General features: G+C 45.6%; 1 protein-coding gene across 1 annotated transcript; it reads left to right on the forward strand.

Moving 5' to 3' along the window:
* Nucleotides 1–2,181: 2,181 nt before the first annotated feature.
* LOC309615264 (protein FAM135B-like) lies at nucleotides 2,182–19,144 on the forward strand. Its single transcript, XM_082364663.1, has 4 exons — nucleotides 2,182–5,426; nucleotides 7,901–7,950; nucleotides 14,245–14,400; nucleotides 15,360–19,144. Exons 1-4 carry the CDS (start codon nucleotides 5,303–5,305, stop codon nucleotides 15,435–15,437), a joined length of 408 nt encoding a protein of 135 aa, XP_082220789.1. The 5' UTR covers nucleotides 2,182–5,302; the 3' UTR covers nucleotides 15,438–19,144.
* The last annotated feature ends 8 nt before the right edge of the window (nucleotides 19,145–19,152 follow it).

Raw genomic sequence — 19,152 nt, forward strand, 5'->3', positions numbered from 1 at the left:
AAGAATTAAATAATTAGTACATATAGAACACTTAAACAATGCCTGGTTTTTAATAGAGTCAAATAATAAATGTTAGCTGTTTATTAATGCTGTTGTAGTTATATTATTATTTTCTTATTGGTTAAAGACAAAGATAATAATGAAAAACTCACTGAATCACCAAGAAGAGGAATTCAGGGGCCAAAAAAATAATACCAGGCACACAGCAGGCATACAATGAACAGTAGCTACTATGAATAGAATTCTAGATTTTGAGGTCTGATTGAGCTTGCATTCCTTTTTCAAAGAAACATCCAGAATAGTACAAACCAATTCCATTTGTGCGTTCTCCCATAACTGTAACACAGAAGATGACTGATATTTCTGTACAAAAATGTGTTTTGCCTTTATGGGTGTGTCTGAATTAAATGAAAAGTTACCAGTGTTTACCACATGCTTAGTAAAAATCAGACTGTATACATATTTCATATAAAGTATAAATAAGTATATTTCTGTAGGACATAAATATCTATAGCATGATTATTGTGGTGGTCTAGCAAATCCAAATTCCAAAATTGCATGAAAGCTCCACAGTTCTTAAGTAGGGGGAAGTGAAGGTAATTTGGACCTTCAATCTGGGGCTACGTTCACCAAGCCCATTTTGTCGTGATGCTGCCAAGACCTCTAGAGGATGCTACAATTCATTTATTCATTCATTCACTGTTCATGTAGTCATTGCATTCTGTGTCCTAGGTGTGTCAGGTTCAAAGACAAATAGCATACTGTCTAACCTCAAAGTGTGCAGGGAGGGTTAGAGAGAGAAATTTACAGAAATAATTGTGGTCTAATGAGGTATGTGCAAGGGACCCAAGAGGAGGGAGCAGTTGGAGAAGGTTCACAAAGAACAGGACATTGGCCTGATTCTTGGTGGTGACTTTTAGGCAGCAAGGGGACAGGCCCTTAAAAGAAGGAAGAACAGCTAGTGGACTCTGGAGTGAAACAAGAGGCAGCCGCTGAGCCAGGAGATGTGATCGGGGCTCAAGGCCTTGAATGCCATGCTAAGGAAAAAGAACTTGATCTTGTAGACAGTGGGAACACACTGGTGCTGCAGATGAAAGGGAAGACCTGGGCAGTGAGACCCAGGAGAAGGATGTGTTAATAATTAAAGTGAGCAATAGAGAAGACTCAAACAAGGGCAGAGGCAAGAGCATTTTAGAACTTTCAGGACTTCATAACTGGTTCTTGGGGTGAGAAAGAAGTCTGGAGACTAGAGGAACTCCCTGGCTTTCTTGGATGTTGGGCAAGGTGGGTCCATTAACGAAGACCAGAAGGAAGAGAAGGCGCAGGTAAGGGGGGCAGTAATAAGCTCCTTTCAAGATGCGTTTGTGACAACAGGCAAGCTATCTAATCAGCAGTTTGGAATAGAGCTCTAGAGCCCAGGGCAGTAATTAGATGTAGAGATGCAGACTCATTCGAGAGGCATGTATACAAAGGTCTGATTTGATGGCAGGGTACCTCTGTTAGGTAATAAATGAATTAAAAAGCAAAACTTCTAACATTTAACAAGTACTTAATATAAACCAGGCACTATACTAAACACTTTAACTTTATTATTATCCCCACTTTTCATGTTAGGAAACTAACATTTCAGGTGCTGAGGACCAACTGAGTCACGCTGATAAGTCCACAAGCAAGGAATAGACCCTATTTGACTCCAGATTCTGTGTTCTAACCAAACTTTATCCCTGCACGGCTCCCAGAAGACTTCCACTGAGTTAAAATCCATTTGCAGGTTTCTATGTGGATGACCATTGAGGTTTGAGGGGCATAGTCCATAGACACATTTCCAGAGGCCATCAGTGGGTGGGTCCTAATTGAAAAAGATTAGTGCACCCTGACATTGCACTGAGACATCACATAAGTCTGTGTTTTACCCGAGTGTTGTTGTTTAATCCTTCACAGCAACCCTAAAAGGTCAGATTATTATCATTCCCTTTTTACAGATGTTGTACAGATGATGCCGTGGGGCGGGGGGGGGGGCCCTGGTCAGGAGCCTTCCGTTGTGAGTTTGCACACAGCCTGATGTTCTGCTTACCCTGCATGAATCCTGTCGTATTATTTAGGGTCTCCTTTCCAGACTGTTGAAAAGGAGGGATGCTGAAGTGTTCTTTCTTTGTTCTGGGGAGATTGGGCAGAGGGCATTGGCTCCTCCATCCTGGCTCTGTGGGCCTGGAGGGCCGGCTAATGGGATTTTCTGTGGCAAATCATTCACTTTCCTAAAGTCGTGCTGTTGAGTGTTTATGGGAAATGGCACTGGTTTTGTTTATGATAATCTCCAGCCAAATTTTTTTAGGATCTCTCTTTGGATTAACACTTTGACTTCGTATTATTTCAATAATCATATCAAATCAGCCTTATGAAGATTCTCCAACATCTTCTTTATGTCTCTCTCGAAAAATCCATGTGCTATTGGTGTCTAGTCTTAAAAGTGAAACTTAGTAACGTACTTTGTAGATCCCTTGCCCTCTTCCGTGGGTCCTGGAGCACTGTCAAAAGGAGGCATTGGTGATAAGAAAATGCAGTTGTGAGCAGGGAGCAGGACCAGAAATTGGAGGGTTCAGGGCTGTTTGAGGTAAACAGGCTGTGGCCTCAGAGCTGCGAGATCTGATGCCTTTGTTAATCCTCTGCCTGCTTTCATTTCTGCTTAGTCACAGATAATGGAGTCACTGCAGGACTTGTATTAATGCCTATGTCAAAGTAAGCAGACCTAGCTGAGCCGCTGTCCTCGGCCAGCCATGCTTTTCAAAGGCACACATGGCAGATGAGAAAGGCCTGCCTTCATTGAGCACCTGAACTTGAGAATCCTTTCCGCTGCGGGCAAAGCAGAGTGACTTGTACAACTCACTAGATTCTTTGAGCCACAGTCTTCAATCTATGAAATGGGAATTGGAGTCGCTATCACTTCTTTGGTCTGAGAAGAAAGAACTTCAAGGCATTAAGTGATAAAAATGAGTAACCAAGAAATATCCAGAGCATTTTTCAACGTGAGTGTGTCTCTGTGTGTTTTTAGGACATATATGTATATAAGTGCACATATATACACATAGGTATGTATGCATATAGAAGCATTGTGGAAGGATGTACAAGAAAATGATTGGACTCTGGGGAATAGGAAACTTTATATTGTGTTTCCTTTGGTAATATTGAGATTTTTCCCATATCTGTATTCTATTTTGAAAACCAACATTAGAATATCTGCCTTATAAGGTGACTGTTAAGCATCCAGTGAGATACAGTATGATGGGAATATCTAGGTGTTTCACGAATAGTGGATTCCTTCTTGCTCTGTAGACCTGGGGAGTCCAACACACACACCCTGCTATGCACAAGCATTGCTGGTCTTCCGACAACTGTACTGACTTCTGATCTTAATATAATAGGAAAGATGAGAAGTGGGAATATACAAGTAACCCTGAGTGCCTGGCAACCACAGATGTCCTGACTGAATTTTCTGCTTATGAAATGGAAGAGTCTTTATGACAAAGCTTGTTGAATGTCTCTGTTACGTTCAAATCAGAAGGGACCTCATAACGGAAAGCCAGGTTTAATTTGAGGCACCGGGGAGTGAAGGGTGCTGCTGAGACTTTCTCCAGGGAGTTCTGTGGTGCCCAGTTTCCATCTTCAGGCCTGAATCACTCCTTCCTCATTCTGCCAAGGGTGATGGTGGCCAACTGCACATGGCCAAGTCCCTCTCTGGAAATTGCCCTGTCTGGGAGAGCTGCCGACCAAGGTCACACCTCCTCCCCGAGGTAACCCATGCCCAGTGACAGTCAGTGCATGGGTACAAAGACCTGGCCCCTGTCTCAAGGCCAGACAGCTGCAGGTCCAGAGCTCCCCCTGGGATCGACTGAGGTCCCTGTGCCTGCATGACAGCGCAGCGTACCTCCTCCCTCTGCCCCACCCTACTCTCCCATGGCCGTTGCTCCCGAGAGCACACGCCATGGCCTTCCTGCAGGCCAATCTCTGTCTTGCAGTCTTTCTCCCAGGGAACTAATCTAAGACCGTCTCAGAGTGAGGTGACGGCAGACCTGAGACTTCCATCCAGGTTTCCTAATTTGTACCACCTTGCATGCCAGGACCCAACTATCATGATGTAGTGATGAGAGCGAATATAACTATACCCACCATTGTCTGCCTTCATGGCATCACTGGGAGTACAGATGAAGTTCAGGTGGCTCTTGACCCTTAGCAGACCTGTCCTGCCCCCGCTGGACCAACTCAACCCTCTTTAGAGGGCAGCAAAGAAAAAAGGAAACAAAGGAAGCAAGAGGCTGCCACATCGACAACTATGCAAGTCAACCAACTCACAGAAACCAAGAGGATGTGATTCCACCAACACCCCACCTGGCATTTCTCCCAGCAGGACAGGCTAGGAAGCATTGGACGGCTCATGAAGAGACATTTGCTTGCTCTCCTCTCACCCACATGAGCAGTAGATTCCTACATCCACGGAGTTCTCCAGCTTACTACTCAGTGCCTCCCTTATTCTGCCCAAACCCATCCTGGTGAGATTCCGTCTTCCGTTCTTAAAACAAATCCTTCCTGAAATTCACCCCAAGCCATCCTTCTCTAGTGGGGTTGCAAGAAAGTCAGAACTGTCCTGGTCCTCCTTTTTCATCATGTCTGGGCCTCCAAGTAAACTGCAGACTTAGGCATCTTTTCCTCATCAGACAAATGACATGTGTGTAATTCTACTGCTCTAATGCGTCCTACAGCTACCAACACAGTAGAATGTACAGAGCATTCTCACACCGCATGGGCACATCCACAGCCTCTTACACTTTCAACACTGAGAATTGCAACTCACAACTACTTCCTGTTTTACAGCAAAGCATTTTTCTCCTTCTCAGCACGGTGTACTATTCATCCATCAATACAACGGTCTTTCTAAATGCCTTATCTCCCTGTGAAAAGGAGCCCACCTCAGTCTGTCCCATGGTTTCTTCTTACAGTGGCAAGAGAAAGAGGCTTGTAAGTGAGTGACATTCAGTTGCCCCAAACCTGTGAGGTCTGTGTCCTCATCATCACCATCATCTAATATTATTATCACTATTATTATGTTAATTTGAACACAGTAAGATAGAGGCTTGGCCAGTTTCAATGGTTTCCGCATACAGAAGGATAAGGAAGAGATTCCACCTCTTTGGTTGGCATCTCGAACCGCTTTGCAGTTTTGCTCAGGACCTGGCCACGTGGGATAGCCCTCAGCTTGCGTTTCTGTTTTCCCCTGCAGGGGAGCTTCTACGTGCCCTCCGAGAACTGCATGCAGCATGCTTACAAGTGGCACCGGGAGCTGTGCTTCCTGCTCTTACACGCTTACCGAGGACTCCGGGCCTACTTCCTGACCATCATGAGGGACATCCCCGAGCTGCCACGCATGGAGCTGGGTAAGGGGCCGGGCACAGGGGAAAACTCACCCCAGCAGCCGACCGAACTTCTTCCTCTTTTGGACTGAGGCTCGAGAAAAGTCAGTGTGCTTTTGTAAATGTCACAGTAGCAAGCACCGTTTCAGATTTTTTTTTTTTTTTTGTATTCGACATCATTCTAGCCGGAGAAAATCTTGGACGTGCCAATGCAGGGAGAAGGGACGCAAGCACCTCGAGTCACGTTCATTTACTCATTCATTCATCCACGAAGCATTTATTAAACACCTACTACCCACCTGGTGCTATGGGTACATAATGTGGAGTTCCTTTCTAAGGGAAAATGCCTGTTTACAGCCTTTTCCTTAATTAGGCTGTAGTTACTGTACTGCCACTTACAAGAGTGTAAAACAATCCTACATATATATATGTCGGTATTTCTACATGTATACATATTTCATCTGGATGATATTAGCAAGCTCTCAGTAGTCACCATATTTGGTTTTGGTTTTCTGGGGCTGAATTACTTCTTGTCCATCGTCAGACATCACGATCATTGGGCCTCATCCCCCTTGATTGACAGATGGTGGAACTGAAGCTCAGAGAGGTGAAGTGACTGCTCAGGGTCACAATGTGTGGCACGACAAGACAGGAGCACAGAGATTCTTCAGTGATGCCGGGGGCAGAGTCTTTATATCAGGTCACACTCATTTACAGCAGGTGGTGGGTTGTGGTTTTGCTCAAAGTCTTCCAATGAGGCCCTTTGCTCCTAGAACAGAAGCCAGATCCTTAGCCTGGTATTCAAGGGTAATAACAATCCTGCTGCGAAGGAACCTCAACTTCCCTCCCTGCACCCTGAGACCTTCCCTGCGGAGATAATCATGCGCTGGCAGTATTGATGGCCTTGTGCATTATCCGTTATTACACTGAACACACCACACAACAATCATTTATTTGCATGTTTCTCTTCCCCGCTAGACTGGGGGTCTTTGAGGGCAGAAGCCCCCCAGATCCCTCACACACAGTGCTTGGTGCTCAGGATGAAGGAGTAAGGGTAACGTTGTTGCGTTGACTTCTGGTGCCATCTTACCGTCTGGCTTTGCCAGCTCTAATGCCCCCTTTGAAGCACGTGATCTTGGAGTTGAAATTTTTCAGGTCAAATGCACTCAAAGGAGACCCACACCGTTCAGAGCCAGTTTAGCTCAGAGAATGAAGGCAGTGTCTTAGCAGTTGGCTTCCTGCTTCGACTTTTTTTTTTTTTTTTTTAAAGAAAGGCAGACTGCCACGTGCAGCGCCTCATTTGGATGTGTCTGGAGTCTTGGAAGCTTGACTACCCTACGTTCTCCTACAAATGGACCTTGAGAGCTTGTTTGGAGGTTCTAGCAGGGGAGCGCAGCTACTCGTATACCCTTGACCGAAGAACGGTCCTCCTCTATCGGGGAAGGTCGTCCTCTTCGACCGAGCGCGCAGCTTCGGGAGGGACGCACATGGAGCGGTGAGGGAGGAAGGGGACACCCGCCTAGCCAGCCAGATCAGCCGAATCAACCCTGGCGATCAATGGGGTGACAGATGTCGCAGCCAGATCGCCCTCACATCTGACTTTTTTTTTTTTTTAACCCAAAGGAACTGAATTTATTTGTTCATTCACTCACTCACCCTATTTTTATTGAATGTTTACTGTGTACCAGGCATTGTGCCAGACCCCAAGCGCACAGCCACGATCAGTGATAAAAGTGCACTATGCCTCGTGGGGCTCACAGAGCTGAGGACAGCTGCTGGGCGGGCAGCATGTGCTCATCCGTGAGGACCGCAAGGAACTGAAGGTTTGCTTGCACTCACCTTGGCAACGATGCTTTAATTAAAACCCACGCGTCGGCCACGTGCAAGGTCTGACCACAGCCTCATGGAACTAGGGGAAAGTTCAAACACAGGCAAAGCTGCGACCGTGAAACCACAAGTGGCCAGAGTCCACCCAGTTCGAGCTGTAAGACGGCGGGGTTGCGGGCTTCTCTGTGGCCAGTGTGGAAGGCTGTGATGAGTTGGTGGCGCTGAGCAGTAGTCTTAGCTCTGCTACCCCCCTTCCCTGGACTTCCGAACATCCACCTGTACGAAGGAGATGCAGATCCAGGTCCTAGATGCGTCACACAGACGTGTGTGTACGTGTGTGTGCCTGCATGTGCGTACGTACCCGCAAAAGCACAACAGAATGTGGAATCGCTTTGGACCACACCAAGTGAACATGGGGCTCTTCTGTTTCTCAGAAGTGCATCCATGGAACAATGTTGACCTTTATCTAGTGTGAAGCCACGTGGCTCCAAATCACCTTCTTTATAAACAGGACCCTTTAGACAGAATAGATAAGGAAAGTCCACAGAAGCTGTATTTCTTTCTGTGACTTCAGTGCCGACTTGAAATCTGTGCTCCGTTCATTCCGTTAACAAATTCTGCAATTCAGTGTGTGTCCATTTAATTGTGTGGGGTTTTTTTTTCTTTCCTAGAGTCACTTGCTGTTGAAGAAACACTCTCTCAGCTGTGCTCAGAGCTACAGGTAATTAGGAAACTGACTCCTTAGTTCTGAATGGCAGTAGTTATGTGGGACAAACGTAGTTGCTTGCTTGGTGTAGAAATCAGAGATGAAAAGACACGACCGGTTACCTCACGTTAGATCTTAAACTGAAGAAATACTGTTCCATCCACTGCCCTAAATCATTGTGTCTCTTAGACACCTGTTGTGTGCCTGGCCACGTGCTAGATATTTTGAAAAACACCAAACAGGTTAACAGGTCTTGGTTTCCCTGACATTCACACTTTTTATTTGTCTATTACCCACGCATCTAACAAACGTTTATTGACTACGGGCTACGTGCTTCTCACGGAGGGTGACAGAAACAATGCACCTGTGCTCAGATGGCCCACACATGGCAGGAGGCCAGCTTCCATGAAGATGATGATTTTGAAAACAGTGCTTTGCATTTGCCAAAAGTTCATCAATCACGTATTAAGAGTATGTGCTTAATGAGTACTTGGCCAATGCATGCTGTTCTGTTACTTACAATCTCTGGAACGCTTTCACATCCCATCGCGTTGGATGGTCTGGGCAAGCACTGCTATCCTCATGTAACGAGAGCCAGATGAGATGGAAAGGAGTGTGTAGCTCAGGGTCGGTGACACAGCTAATCGATGCTCAGAGCAGGACTCCTGAGACTGTCTCCTTGCAAACTGACGTTTCTATCTTTTAAACCAGTGTTTCTCCTCCCTGGCCTCTCAGTAGAAACACATTTGGACTTCAGACACACCCTGGCCTGGATCCCATCTAAACTGGTTGAAACAGAGTAGATGGGAGTAGAGCTCAGGGATTTGCATTTTCATTAAAAGTTCCCCAGATGAATCAAAACCACAATGAGATAGCATCTCACACCTGTTAGAATAGCTCTCATCAAAAAGACAAGGGGTAAGTGCTGGAGAGGGTGTGGAGAAAAGGGAACCCTCGTGCACTGTTGGTGGGAATGAAGATCTGTGCAGCCACTGTGGAGAACAGTAGGGAGGCTCCTCAAAAAATTAAAAATAGAACTACCATACGCTCTAGCAATCCCAGTTCTGGGTATTTATTTGAAGGAAATGAAATCACTATCTCGAAGAGGTATCTGCACCCCCATGTCCATTGTAGCATTATATACAATAGCCAAGACATGGGAAAAACCTGAGTGTCCACCCAAATGTGTAAAGAAAATGCAGTGTGTCTGTACGCAGTGGAATAGTATACAGCCATCAAAAAGAAGGGACTCTTGCCATTTGTGACAACATGGATGAACCTTGAGGGCATGATGCTAAGTGAAATAAGTCATTCAGAGAAAGACAAATACTGTATTATCTCACTTATATGTGGAATCTAAAAAAAAAAAAAAAGCTCATAGAAACAGAGACCATATTGGTGGTTGCCGGGGGGGTGGGGGGAGGTGAGGGAAATGGGTGAAGGTGGTCAAAAGGTATAAGCCTCCAGTTATAAGTAAGTTCTGGGGATACAGCATGGTGATTAGTAACAATACTGTAGTGATTGATAGTTAACAATACTGTGTTATATATTTTAAATTTACCAAGAGAGTAGATCCTAAAAGTTCTCATCACAAGAAAAAGAAAATTGTAACTATGTGAGGTGATAGGTGTATTAAGTAACCTTACTGTGGCCGTCATGTCGCAGTATGTACATGTATCATTATGCTGTACCCCTGAAACGTACAAATGCACCAGGGGTTCCCCCACCGCAGCCTGCGAGTGCAGGGGGAGACATGGATATGTCCCCACGCGTTTTGCCACAAGTGGACACAGAGGAGCATCGTGGTCCCTGAACCACTAAGGGGTGGGCGTGGGGCAGAACCCAAGGCCATCCGCGAGCCACTGCAATATTGATGCATCTGGTCCCTGCAGTGGTTCAGGCCACAGCTCAGGCTGCCAATGAGTTCTTAGATATATTTCATGAAAACCCAGCGGGTTGCCTGCTTCCTTTGGTACCGGGCCCCCAAACTGCAGGAAAAAGGCCCCTGGTTTTGAGTGACAGTGTTGCCTCAGGCTTTATTTGGTACAGAGCAACCAAATTAGCTGACTGCTTGCAGGGATGCAGCTGGGTGACACGGAGGGAAAGGGGGAGTCGGGGAGGAGCACAGCCCGGTCTGTGGTTTGCTAAAGGGCTGGCCTGGTGCTGGGAGTGAGAGAAACAAAGCTTCCTCCCTGCCCGCGCCCCCCACCCCCCGCAAAAGACACATTCACAGCCCACAGAACGTTTCGAGGCAGGACATCGCCACCTAGTGGTCAACCAAGCGCATGGTCACAAAAGCATCCATCTCAAGGATGGATTGGGCAGTGGAAACTGTTTCAGGTGATTTAAGACAATTTGAAAACATAGAGCTCTACAGTCATGGAGTAGTTCATCTGCACCTTTTCTCTGTGTGAATCTTGTACACATTTCTTAAGCACCTACGATGTGCCAGCTACTCTACTATTTGTTGGGAATACAACAAAGACAAAGATGGCAGAGAGCTCCCCAGGACTAACAGCCTAGGGTGAAACAGATTAGTTCACGCATGAGGCGGGAGCTGTCAGTAGCATCAGTGCTGGACCAGGAAGCGTAAGACGAGGGGCCTATGTGAGCACCGGAGGCTCTAGATGACGTTAGGAGCGAGGCGGGGAGGGAACAACCACGCAAAGCCAGGGCGAGACTCGACCTGACGGAAGCACCATGGGCGCTCGGGGCCCAGCACTGCTGCAGAGGGAGCCTTTGAAGCCAGTTGTGGGGGTCTGGGCTGGAAAGGTGATTGGAGCCCACGATCAGGATTTCCGCTGTGCAGCCTGATTAGAAAAGGGATGGCTTGTGTTCTCCGTAACGGGTGGAAAGGTTCTAATGAAACTCAGCCTCGTGCTTTGGTACAGCAAACAGGTTCAAATCATGCTGAGTGTCTACCAGACAGCAATGGAAAAATCCTGGTGTCTGGGTCCTACCCTCAGAGATGGGCCCAAACGCTTTATGGTCTCCCAGTGATTCAGTGTGCAGCCCATGGTGAGAGAACGCGGCCAGCTCAGGGCGTATAAAGCAGGCTTTTCTCCACCTGACACCTGCTTACCTTGAAGACGCAATGCAGGCATCACCTCCTCCAGGAAGCCTTCCATGACCCTTTCACAGCGCTCAGGACCTATCTCTTTCATAGTACTTTGTAGGTCTAACTATCAAAATAAATAGCTGTAACTGGACCATGTGCCCCTTCCAGGACTGGACATATTTATCTTTGGCTTCCCAGAGCTCGGCATACTCCAAGCTCAGACTTCAGTAAGCAGAGCAAGGGGCGGAGGTGGTGAGTAAATGAGCAAAGGAGTGTGGCTAGACCCACGTGAAAAGCACGGCAGAGGTGGCTGTATATTTTTCAGGAGCTTCACCTGAAATGGCACTGGGTCCAGACCGCCTCCTTGTCAGCGTGAAGGGCTTCTCTTTTTCTTGCCAGAGAGACCCTTCCACACCCATCGTCTGTAACTGAACAGGTCCAGGCCTCTGTGAGAGCAGGAAGGTCCTCTTGTGGCTTAATTAGGAGCTTCCTTAATCTTACCTGGAACCATTGCTGTAATCAGCTCGGGGAAGAAAATAATGCTCCCAAAGACACATTTAATGAATGGCTTTTCCTTTCCTCTCTGGGGGCTGAGCTCAGAATTCATGCTGTGTTTGCCAGTATTGCTGGAGTGGATGGTGGGCAGAGGCGTGGGTGTCAGGGCGAGAAGGCCAGTAGAGGAAGTCCAGTTCCTAAGGCAGAGCCGTGGGTGTCAGGGCGAGAAGGCCAGTAGGGGAAGTCCAGTTCCTAAGGCACGGGTGCCTCTCACTGATGCAAAGTCACCAGCTGACTCAATAAAGAGTTACCGAGTTTCCATCATCCATCAGCCACGGTGTAGGTACCGAGAATATTGAGAAGGCTAAAGCTCGGGGTGCAGGCAAAGGAGGGCACCAAAGCAACATATGGCGAGTGGTGCCATGAGAGTAGTCTGTGCAAGGTCAAGTAGACTGCAAGGAGAGGGAGGCTAGGCTTACACGTGGAACACGGTAGAAGTTTTGAGAGAATCATCAGGAACAAGGGGGACTGCACTGGCTTCTGAAACAGTTACCTGGTGGAGAACAGACAAGTCCAGAGTGGTGAAGAGAGGGAGAAAGGAGATTGGAAGAGGGAGTAGGCATTCCAAGGAGAACGTGCAGCCCGATCAAGGCCCTGGTGCTTGGAAAGAACTGTGTGTTCAGGTTGGTGTGGCTGGAGCCATGGGCAGCACTGGGTCAGAGGGAAGGTAGCCAGAGGGAAGGCCGGGAACGTTGTCAGGGGCAGAAAGGTGTCCGGTGCTGATGCAGGAGATTGGTGTCCATTAGTGAGGGTAACATGTTGGAGAATTTAAAGATAAGCCACTAATAGACCATCTAACAGCCTTACTCTCCAGCCTAGAGGTTTTCCAGTGGCCAATCACATCCCCTACTCTCCCCAACCCAATCCTTCCTTTTCTGCCTCTTAACACTTTGGGCCATGGATTATGGGACTGAACCAAGAGTGGATGTTCCCTGTTTGGTCCCTGTCTCCCAACAGAGCCAGTGATGGAAACAGTGCTTCCATCAGAAGACAGTTAGGGCCATTCTCTTGTTTTGGAGTTTTGTAGCTTGTGTTGTCACCAAAGACTGATCTTTCCTCTTGGAAGAAGCAGCTTAGAGACACTACAGGTGAATGATGCCTTGTACCCGGAAGCTAGTCATTAATTACAAAGCTGCAATACCCAACAATTAAAGAGCCCTACAGAGTGTCAGATTCCTTCTTCTCTGTTTTTCTTACTCTCAGATGCTTCGCTCCACCCAGGATGCCTTATACTAGCATCAGCCTTTAGTCCAAGAAGAGTGAAGGGAACTTTCAACGTTTCAAGTGAGGCTTTGAACTTAGTCTCCTCATACATTGTTACACCCAATAAAGGGTTATTTGCTTTGCACACTCATTTTGCAGATGAAGAAACTGAAGCACATGGCAAAGAAGGAGCTCAGAGATGGGTTTGAAGCAGCAGTGGTTATGTGTCCTGCTGCGTCTTCCAAGACAGACACATGCCCACCACTCTCTATTTTTTTCAGTGTTCTTAAGTTGACTTTTTAAGCATATTAAGGATAGGGATGGTATAAACCTATTTTTATTGAAATACAGTTGATTTACAATATATTAGTTTCAGGTATACAACATAGTATTTGATATTTTTACAGATTATACTAAATTTAACTCCTCATGGTTAACCCACCTTCCTATCTCCTCTGGTGAATGAGGCTCTCTGCAGGCAGAGACACTCTTTTTGTCAAAACACCTTTACTGAACTTCACTTTATTTATTTGCTGCGCCTCGCGGCATGCAGGATCTTAGTTCCCCGACCAGGGATCGAACCCGGGCCCCCTGCATTGGGAGTGCAGAGTCTTAACCACTGGACCGCCAAGGAAGTCCCAAGAGATGCTCTCTAATTCATCTTTGTGCCCCCATGTATTCTAAACATGTGCCTGGGATATGGGAGATGCACATTAAATTCTTGGTGGGTAAGTGATGAAGCGTAGAATTCAGTGTTAGGCTTGGACCACTGATTCTCTGGCTGTCCTCAGAGATGTGATCTCTCTTCTCACCTCTCCACAATGAAAGTTACCCCCTACGAGAGAGGCAGACGACTCTCGTAGTTCTAAACTGAAGCTAGCCAAAAGTTCCCCCAAGGGCTCCGGACCTCTGTAGACTGGGTCCTTCAAGCTTTTGTTAAGACAGCGTGGGATCCTCCTTAAGAAATTTGGAGTGATGGGGGGAAGATGGTGGCGGGTCTATTGAGCACAGCCATGTGGAAATCACCTAGCAAGTTAGATGCCGTGAGGTTATAAGGACTTTATTGTTTCTCGGGAGATGTTTTACGATGCCTACTCTGTAAAGGCAGCGTAGTGCCATGGCTTTGTGGTGAGATGGTCTTCCAGTTGAATCTCAGCTTTGTGTGACCTTGGGTGTGCTATTTAATCCTCTCTCATTTTATTTTTGTATAAAATGATGGCTACAATAACTCTACCAAAGGTTCATTGTGGGGATTAAATAGGAAAGGGCATATAAAAACACCTAGTGTTCTACCTGCCAACTAGTAGATATTAATAAGTGGAAGCTCCATGATTGTCGAGTACTGAGTTCAGAACATAATAGGATGCAGAGGAGAGTCCAGAGAAAGGAGAGGGATTCGTTAAAAGCAGAGAAGCCAGTAAAGACTTCAGGAGGAAGATGGCAGTAGCTTCGTGGAGCAGAGGTCCTTTACTGCCACCCTTTTACCTCCCCAGATGTTGAATAATCCAGAGAAGATAGCTGAGCAGATAAGTAAGGATCTTGCCCAGCTGGCCTCCCACCTGATGGCTCTGTGGACCCAGTTCCTGGACACGGTGACATTACACTCCCAAGTGACCGCTTATCTCACCCAGGAGCATCACACCTTGCGGGTAAGGGGTTAAATGGTATAAATTCTGTAATCACGCACCAGTGATCTCTCAAGCAAGCTTTACAGCAGTTGGCTCATTGGGCAGAGAATAAAAGTCGGGATTGACTTCTGTAGACCCAAGTGCTAGGCCTGCTCCTCCATGAACTTGCAGTGAAACTTTATGAACTTCCTTCGGCTTTCAAATCTTTGCTCTGCTATTCAAAAAATACCTGCCTTGGCTACCAAGTGATAGCAAGCCAATGTCAGGGATATGACGACGTGCTTTGTTAGTGTTTCAAAGAAGTGTCTTCACATCTACTCCATTGTTCCTAGCTCATTTTTTTGCCACCAGCTTGAGTGCACAGTGGTGGGTACTAATGCATAATAAAACACGTTGGTCTTCTCATTTCCAGCAAGAGGACCAAATAGCTAAGTCTACAAAGTGCTTAGCGGACACACTTGCATGACTGGCTTTGCACATTCTATTTCATCTGCATTTATTTATGGCCTCTGTTTTCAAGGGTCTCATATTCTAGTGGAAGAAATAAGACCTAAATGTAAAAACGACAGAACGCAAGCCAAAAGCAGATTCATAAACATGCATTCAACTGTGTCCATAAATCAGGTTTGTGCTAAGAACCAGAAATAGAGAGGGCAGCTGGGGGTGGGTAGAAATACTAGTGTTTCAGAACCTCTGGGCTGTGGGCTAAGCTCTCCCTGATATTAATATGTGTTACTTCCCTCGTTGAGCCTTAATTTCTTTTTAAAAAGTCAAGGCTAGGGACTTCCCTGGTGGTCCAGTGGTTAAGATTCTGCGCTTCCACTGTAGGCGGCACGGGTTCGATCCCTGGTCGGGAACTAAGATCCCTCATGCTGCATGGTGCGGCCGAAAATAAATAAATAAATAGTTTAAAAAAAAAAAAAAAGTGAAGGCCAAACCCACCCAATGAGTTACATTGTTTATACTATTTTATTCCTCAGGTTCGAAGGTTTTCCGAGGCCTTCTTTTATATGGAGCACCAAAAACTTGCAGTGCTGACCTTTCAGGAAAATCTGTAAGTAACCAGTTGCATGCCCACATCGTGAACCCTAAGCGCCAAGGACATTCTTGTTCAAAGTTATTTCTTCCCTTCATCTCCAATCCTGAAGGAGAGAAGTCTGCCCACCTCTGCACATTCAGGTGCATTTTCTCTGAAGGCAAAAGAGTCAGACAAATTGCAGAGGCAGGAGCTGGCAGGTGGCAGAGAAGATCAATAGCCGAAGTTTTTTGTTGTTGTTGAGTATCCTTATGGTTCTGTAGCCAGAATCAAGGCTTCCTAGGTCCCTGAAGACATCTGTGCTGAGTCCTCTTTGCAAAATGAATTAGAAGCAGGTGGTGTGGGCACAAGCTATGTCAGAAAAAAAAAAAATTCACCTGAGACTTTGCAGCAGCTATGAAATGCATTTAGCATAAGAATTAAGGCTGAACTACCTAATTAGGAGGACAGCTGAATATCTAAGTTTGACTTCCTCTGGAAAAATTTTAAAAACATTCAGAAAAGTCGAAGGGTTGACAAAAGGTGAGGTCATTGTCTCTCATTGTAGATTTCTCTTGTGGGCACCATCAGTGCTTCCTCCAAGATGTCTGGCCTTGGCTACACAAGTCCAAGCATTTCTTTTGGTTTCTGAATAGTACGTTTGCCTCCAAAATAAATGTGGATGGAATAATGTTTGAGATGCTATAGTAAATCCAGCAGGAGAAACACTTGAAATCCATCCATCACTTAGGACAGACCCGAAGATCTTTTCACCCTCATCTTTATAACCTTATTTTCTCCCCACACTTAATTCTATTTGCAAAGTTACAGCAATGTTTAAGTTTGCCTCATGGATTCTGAAATTGAGAGGGGCACCAAGGAAAACATATCTCATGTTAAAATGGCTTTTCTAGAAATATCTAGAGTCACTCACTCATGCATTCATTCATTCAGTCCAGCCCCCTGCTAGAACCAACTGTATTTTTAAAAATGAAAATTGGGAGAGTTAATTTGGCAACTACAAGCATCACTTTGAGGACCACGGAGCAAAGCACTGCAATTCAAGACTACTGCAGGAAATCTAATTCCAGATCACCACAACAATAGGTAGACCTCAGACTGCCAGGCCCTGGCTGCATTCCCAAGGAGTGTGAACACACAAAGAGGTGACAGACGCATAGGCAACTAGTGTCCTGGAAGAGTTTTGTTGGAATGACAACCACTTGTACAAAGTACGGATGATATGGTATTCGGGAGACCTGGGTTCAAAATCCTCCTCCTCTACTCGCAGCAGATCCTTGAGAGAGTTAATTTTCTGTTTGTTTGTTTTTTCCCTGAAGCTCACCTAGTCTTCGTTTCCTTAAAATGGGTGGGATAATGGTTGTGAGGATCACATGAGAGCATCACGCGCAGGACCCGACCTGGGGCAGCTGCAGACTCTGATCGGAAAGAGTTAGGTGATGCCTGATGACTTACACAAATGTTTGCTGTTCACATAGACACTGGGGATGCAGCAGGGAACAGGATAAAGATGTTCTCCCCATGGGTCACTCATTCTAGTGGAGAGACAGGCAAGAAGTACATGATATCACTTCAGAGAGTGATCAGTAAAGAAAAACACATCAAGGTGAGGACATAGAAAATTATGAGAAGAGGTGTGGCCAGTGTCCTCATAAATGTTTCACAACTAGCTCTCGGGAAAGCAAAAACAAACAAACAAACTCCAGTCTGTAGTGTTTGCCAATTTCCATGTGTCGATGCTCCCACCATGGTCAGTTTCAAGCTAGGGCTATGTTATCACTGAATGTGGATTCAGGAAGAGATGTATACAGCTGGCTCTTGCAAGCCAGTATGAACTGGCTCCAACACAACACTGGGTGTGGGAGAAGGAATGTTTTAGCCAAAGAGATAAAAGGAAGTCTTTCTGAGGATGTGGCATTTGGGCAGAGACTGGGGTTTTAGCAAGCCATACCCTGATATGGGAGAAGACTCTTTAGTCAGAGGGAATAGTTGGTGCAAAGGTCCTTGTATGGGAACACAAAGTGTTTGGAAGCATCAAGAAGCAAGTGTAGCTAGACTGGAGTGAGCAAGTAGGAGACAGGGAGGTAGGACCAGGGAGGACCAGGATGAAGAATTCAGACTTTGTGCTATGGTAATTATAACGAACGCCTTAAAAACCTGGCATGTGACTATGGTGGTGAGACCTTGGATTTCAAATCTCATATACCTGTTTTGAAATCTTGATCCTGTAACTTATACTACTTGTGACATCAAACTAGTTACTGCTTAGCTTGTGCTTAGATGTAAAAGGGAGATTCCTTTATTCAACAAGTATCTATCTATAGTGTTGATTGTGTGCCAGATACTATTTGGGATATCGGATACCCAGCAGTGAACAAAACAGACGTACTCCCTGTGTCATGGAGCTCGTATTTTAGTAATGGAAAGCATATGCATAAATAAATATACACAAGTGAATACATACATAAATATACATATATGAATATATACATAAATAAATATGATATGGCAAACGTAATAAGTGCTATGGAGAAATATATCAGCGTGACAGGCACAAAGCGTGCTATTTCGTAGAGCTGTCGGAGACAGGCTTCCTAAGGAGACACCTGAATGGAGCTCTAAGGCAGGGGGAGGGATTGAGCCCTGCAGATACCTAGGAGATTATAACATTTGCCCCCTAGTGCAACTTCAGAGATTAGAGAAATGTGTTACCATTCAGTTAATAGTAGATATTAACCTACAGTAGAAAGCATACACTAGAATAGCAATGATGCTATTTAGAAAGAGGTAAACGTTTAATTAGGTCATTAAAATAAGAACTATAGAATCAAGAGGGAAATTTTATTTCAGACTGAGAAAATTACTGGAGGACAGGTCCTAAGGGCTGTGAACGGAACTAAACCGTAGATGGAGAGAGTGAAGAGATGCTTTGCAGTGCTGGCGACTGTGCATGGACACGGGTGTGCTCATCTGGTGGTCAGACTGGAGGGGACGGTGCAGCCGCAGGGAGCTCATGCTGTTTGCATAGGGGACAGGACCATCCCCCCACATCAGGATGGACAAGAGAAACTTCGCTGTCAAGACCCTTCTTGTTCCAGCACACACTAGAGCGTGTTTCTCAAATGATAGGTCACAGTCACTTAGTGAACGGTGAGATCATCTTAGTGGATTTACAACGGCCTTTTTTAAATGACAGAGGAAAGGATAGGATAGGGTAAAGTAAGATAGGTAGTAGTAGTAAGAAGTGTTTCTGAAACTTCCGTTTCAACGTGTGTGTTTCTGGGGGTGTGCGTGATTGTACTCCGTGGCCGTGTAAAATGAAGACCATTTCTTGCCATGGGTTGCACTGATTAAAAAGTGTTTGAAAATGATTTAGAACTGGTTAGTAGCAAGGGTGTGTTTTATTGTTCCTCTTTCTGTTTTTACCAATGCCAGCCAGTGCCTTTCACACAGTAGGGAAGTGTTCAAAGAAAGTTTATTGAATGAATGAATGTGAAAATGTTGATGAATATGAAGACCTATACTGATGACTTAATTTCTGTAAAATGATCATTGAGATGTCACTCTTTTATGATTTCTGTAGTAATAACTGTAACACCGTCTCCTTTTCAAAAATCATTTATTCTACAAGTTGCTATATATATAGAGTTGAGCACAACAGTCACTTCACCTGCCTTCCTGCTGCTAATAAGTCTATTGAGAAGCTTCTGGTAAGAAGCTGTGCTAAATACTTTACA

The sequence above is a fragment of the Balaenoptera borealis genome (assembly GCF_965194805.1).
Source record: "Balaenoptera borealis genome assembly, chromosome: 17".
NCBI lineage: Eukaryota > Metazoa > Chordata > Mammalia > Artiodactyla > Balaenopteridae > Balaenoptera > Balaenoptera borealis.

What these genes read in the sequence shown, in the direction of transcription:
- LOC309615264 (XM_082364663.1), top strand. Translation starts at nt 5,303, where the DNA reads ATGCAGCATGCTTACAAGTGGCACCGGGAGCTGTGCTTCCTGCTCTTA. An exon ending in GCTGCCACGCATGGAGCTGG is followed by an intron (nt 5,427 to 7,900) that starts GTAAGGGGCCGG and finishes TTTCTTTCCTAG; the next exon opens with AGTCACTTGCTGTTGAAGAA. An exon ending in AGCTGTGCTCAGAGCTACAG is followed by an intron (nt 7,951 to 14,244) that starts GTAATTAGGAAA and finishes TTACCTCCCCAG; the next exon opens with ATGTTGAATAATCCAGAGAA.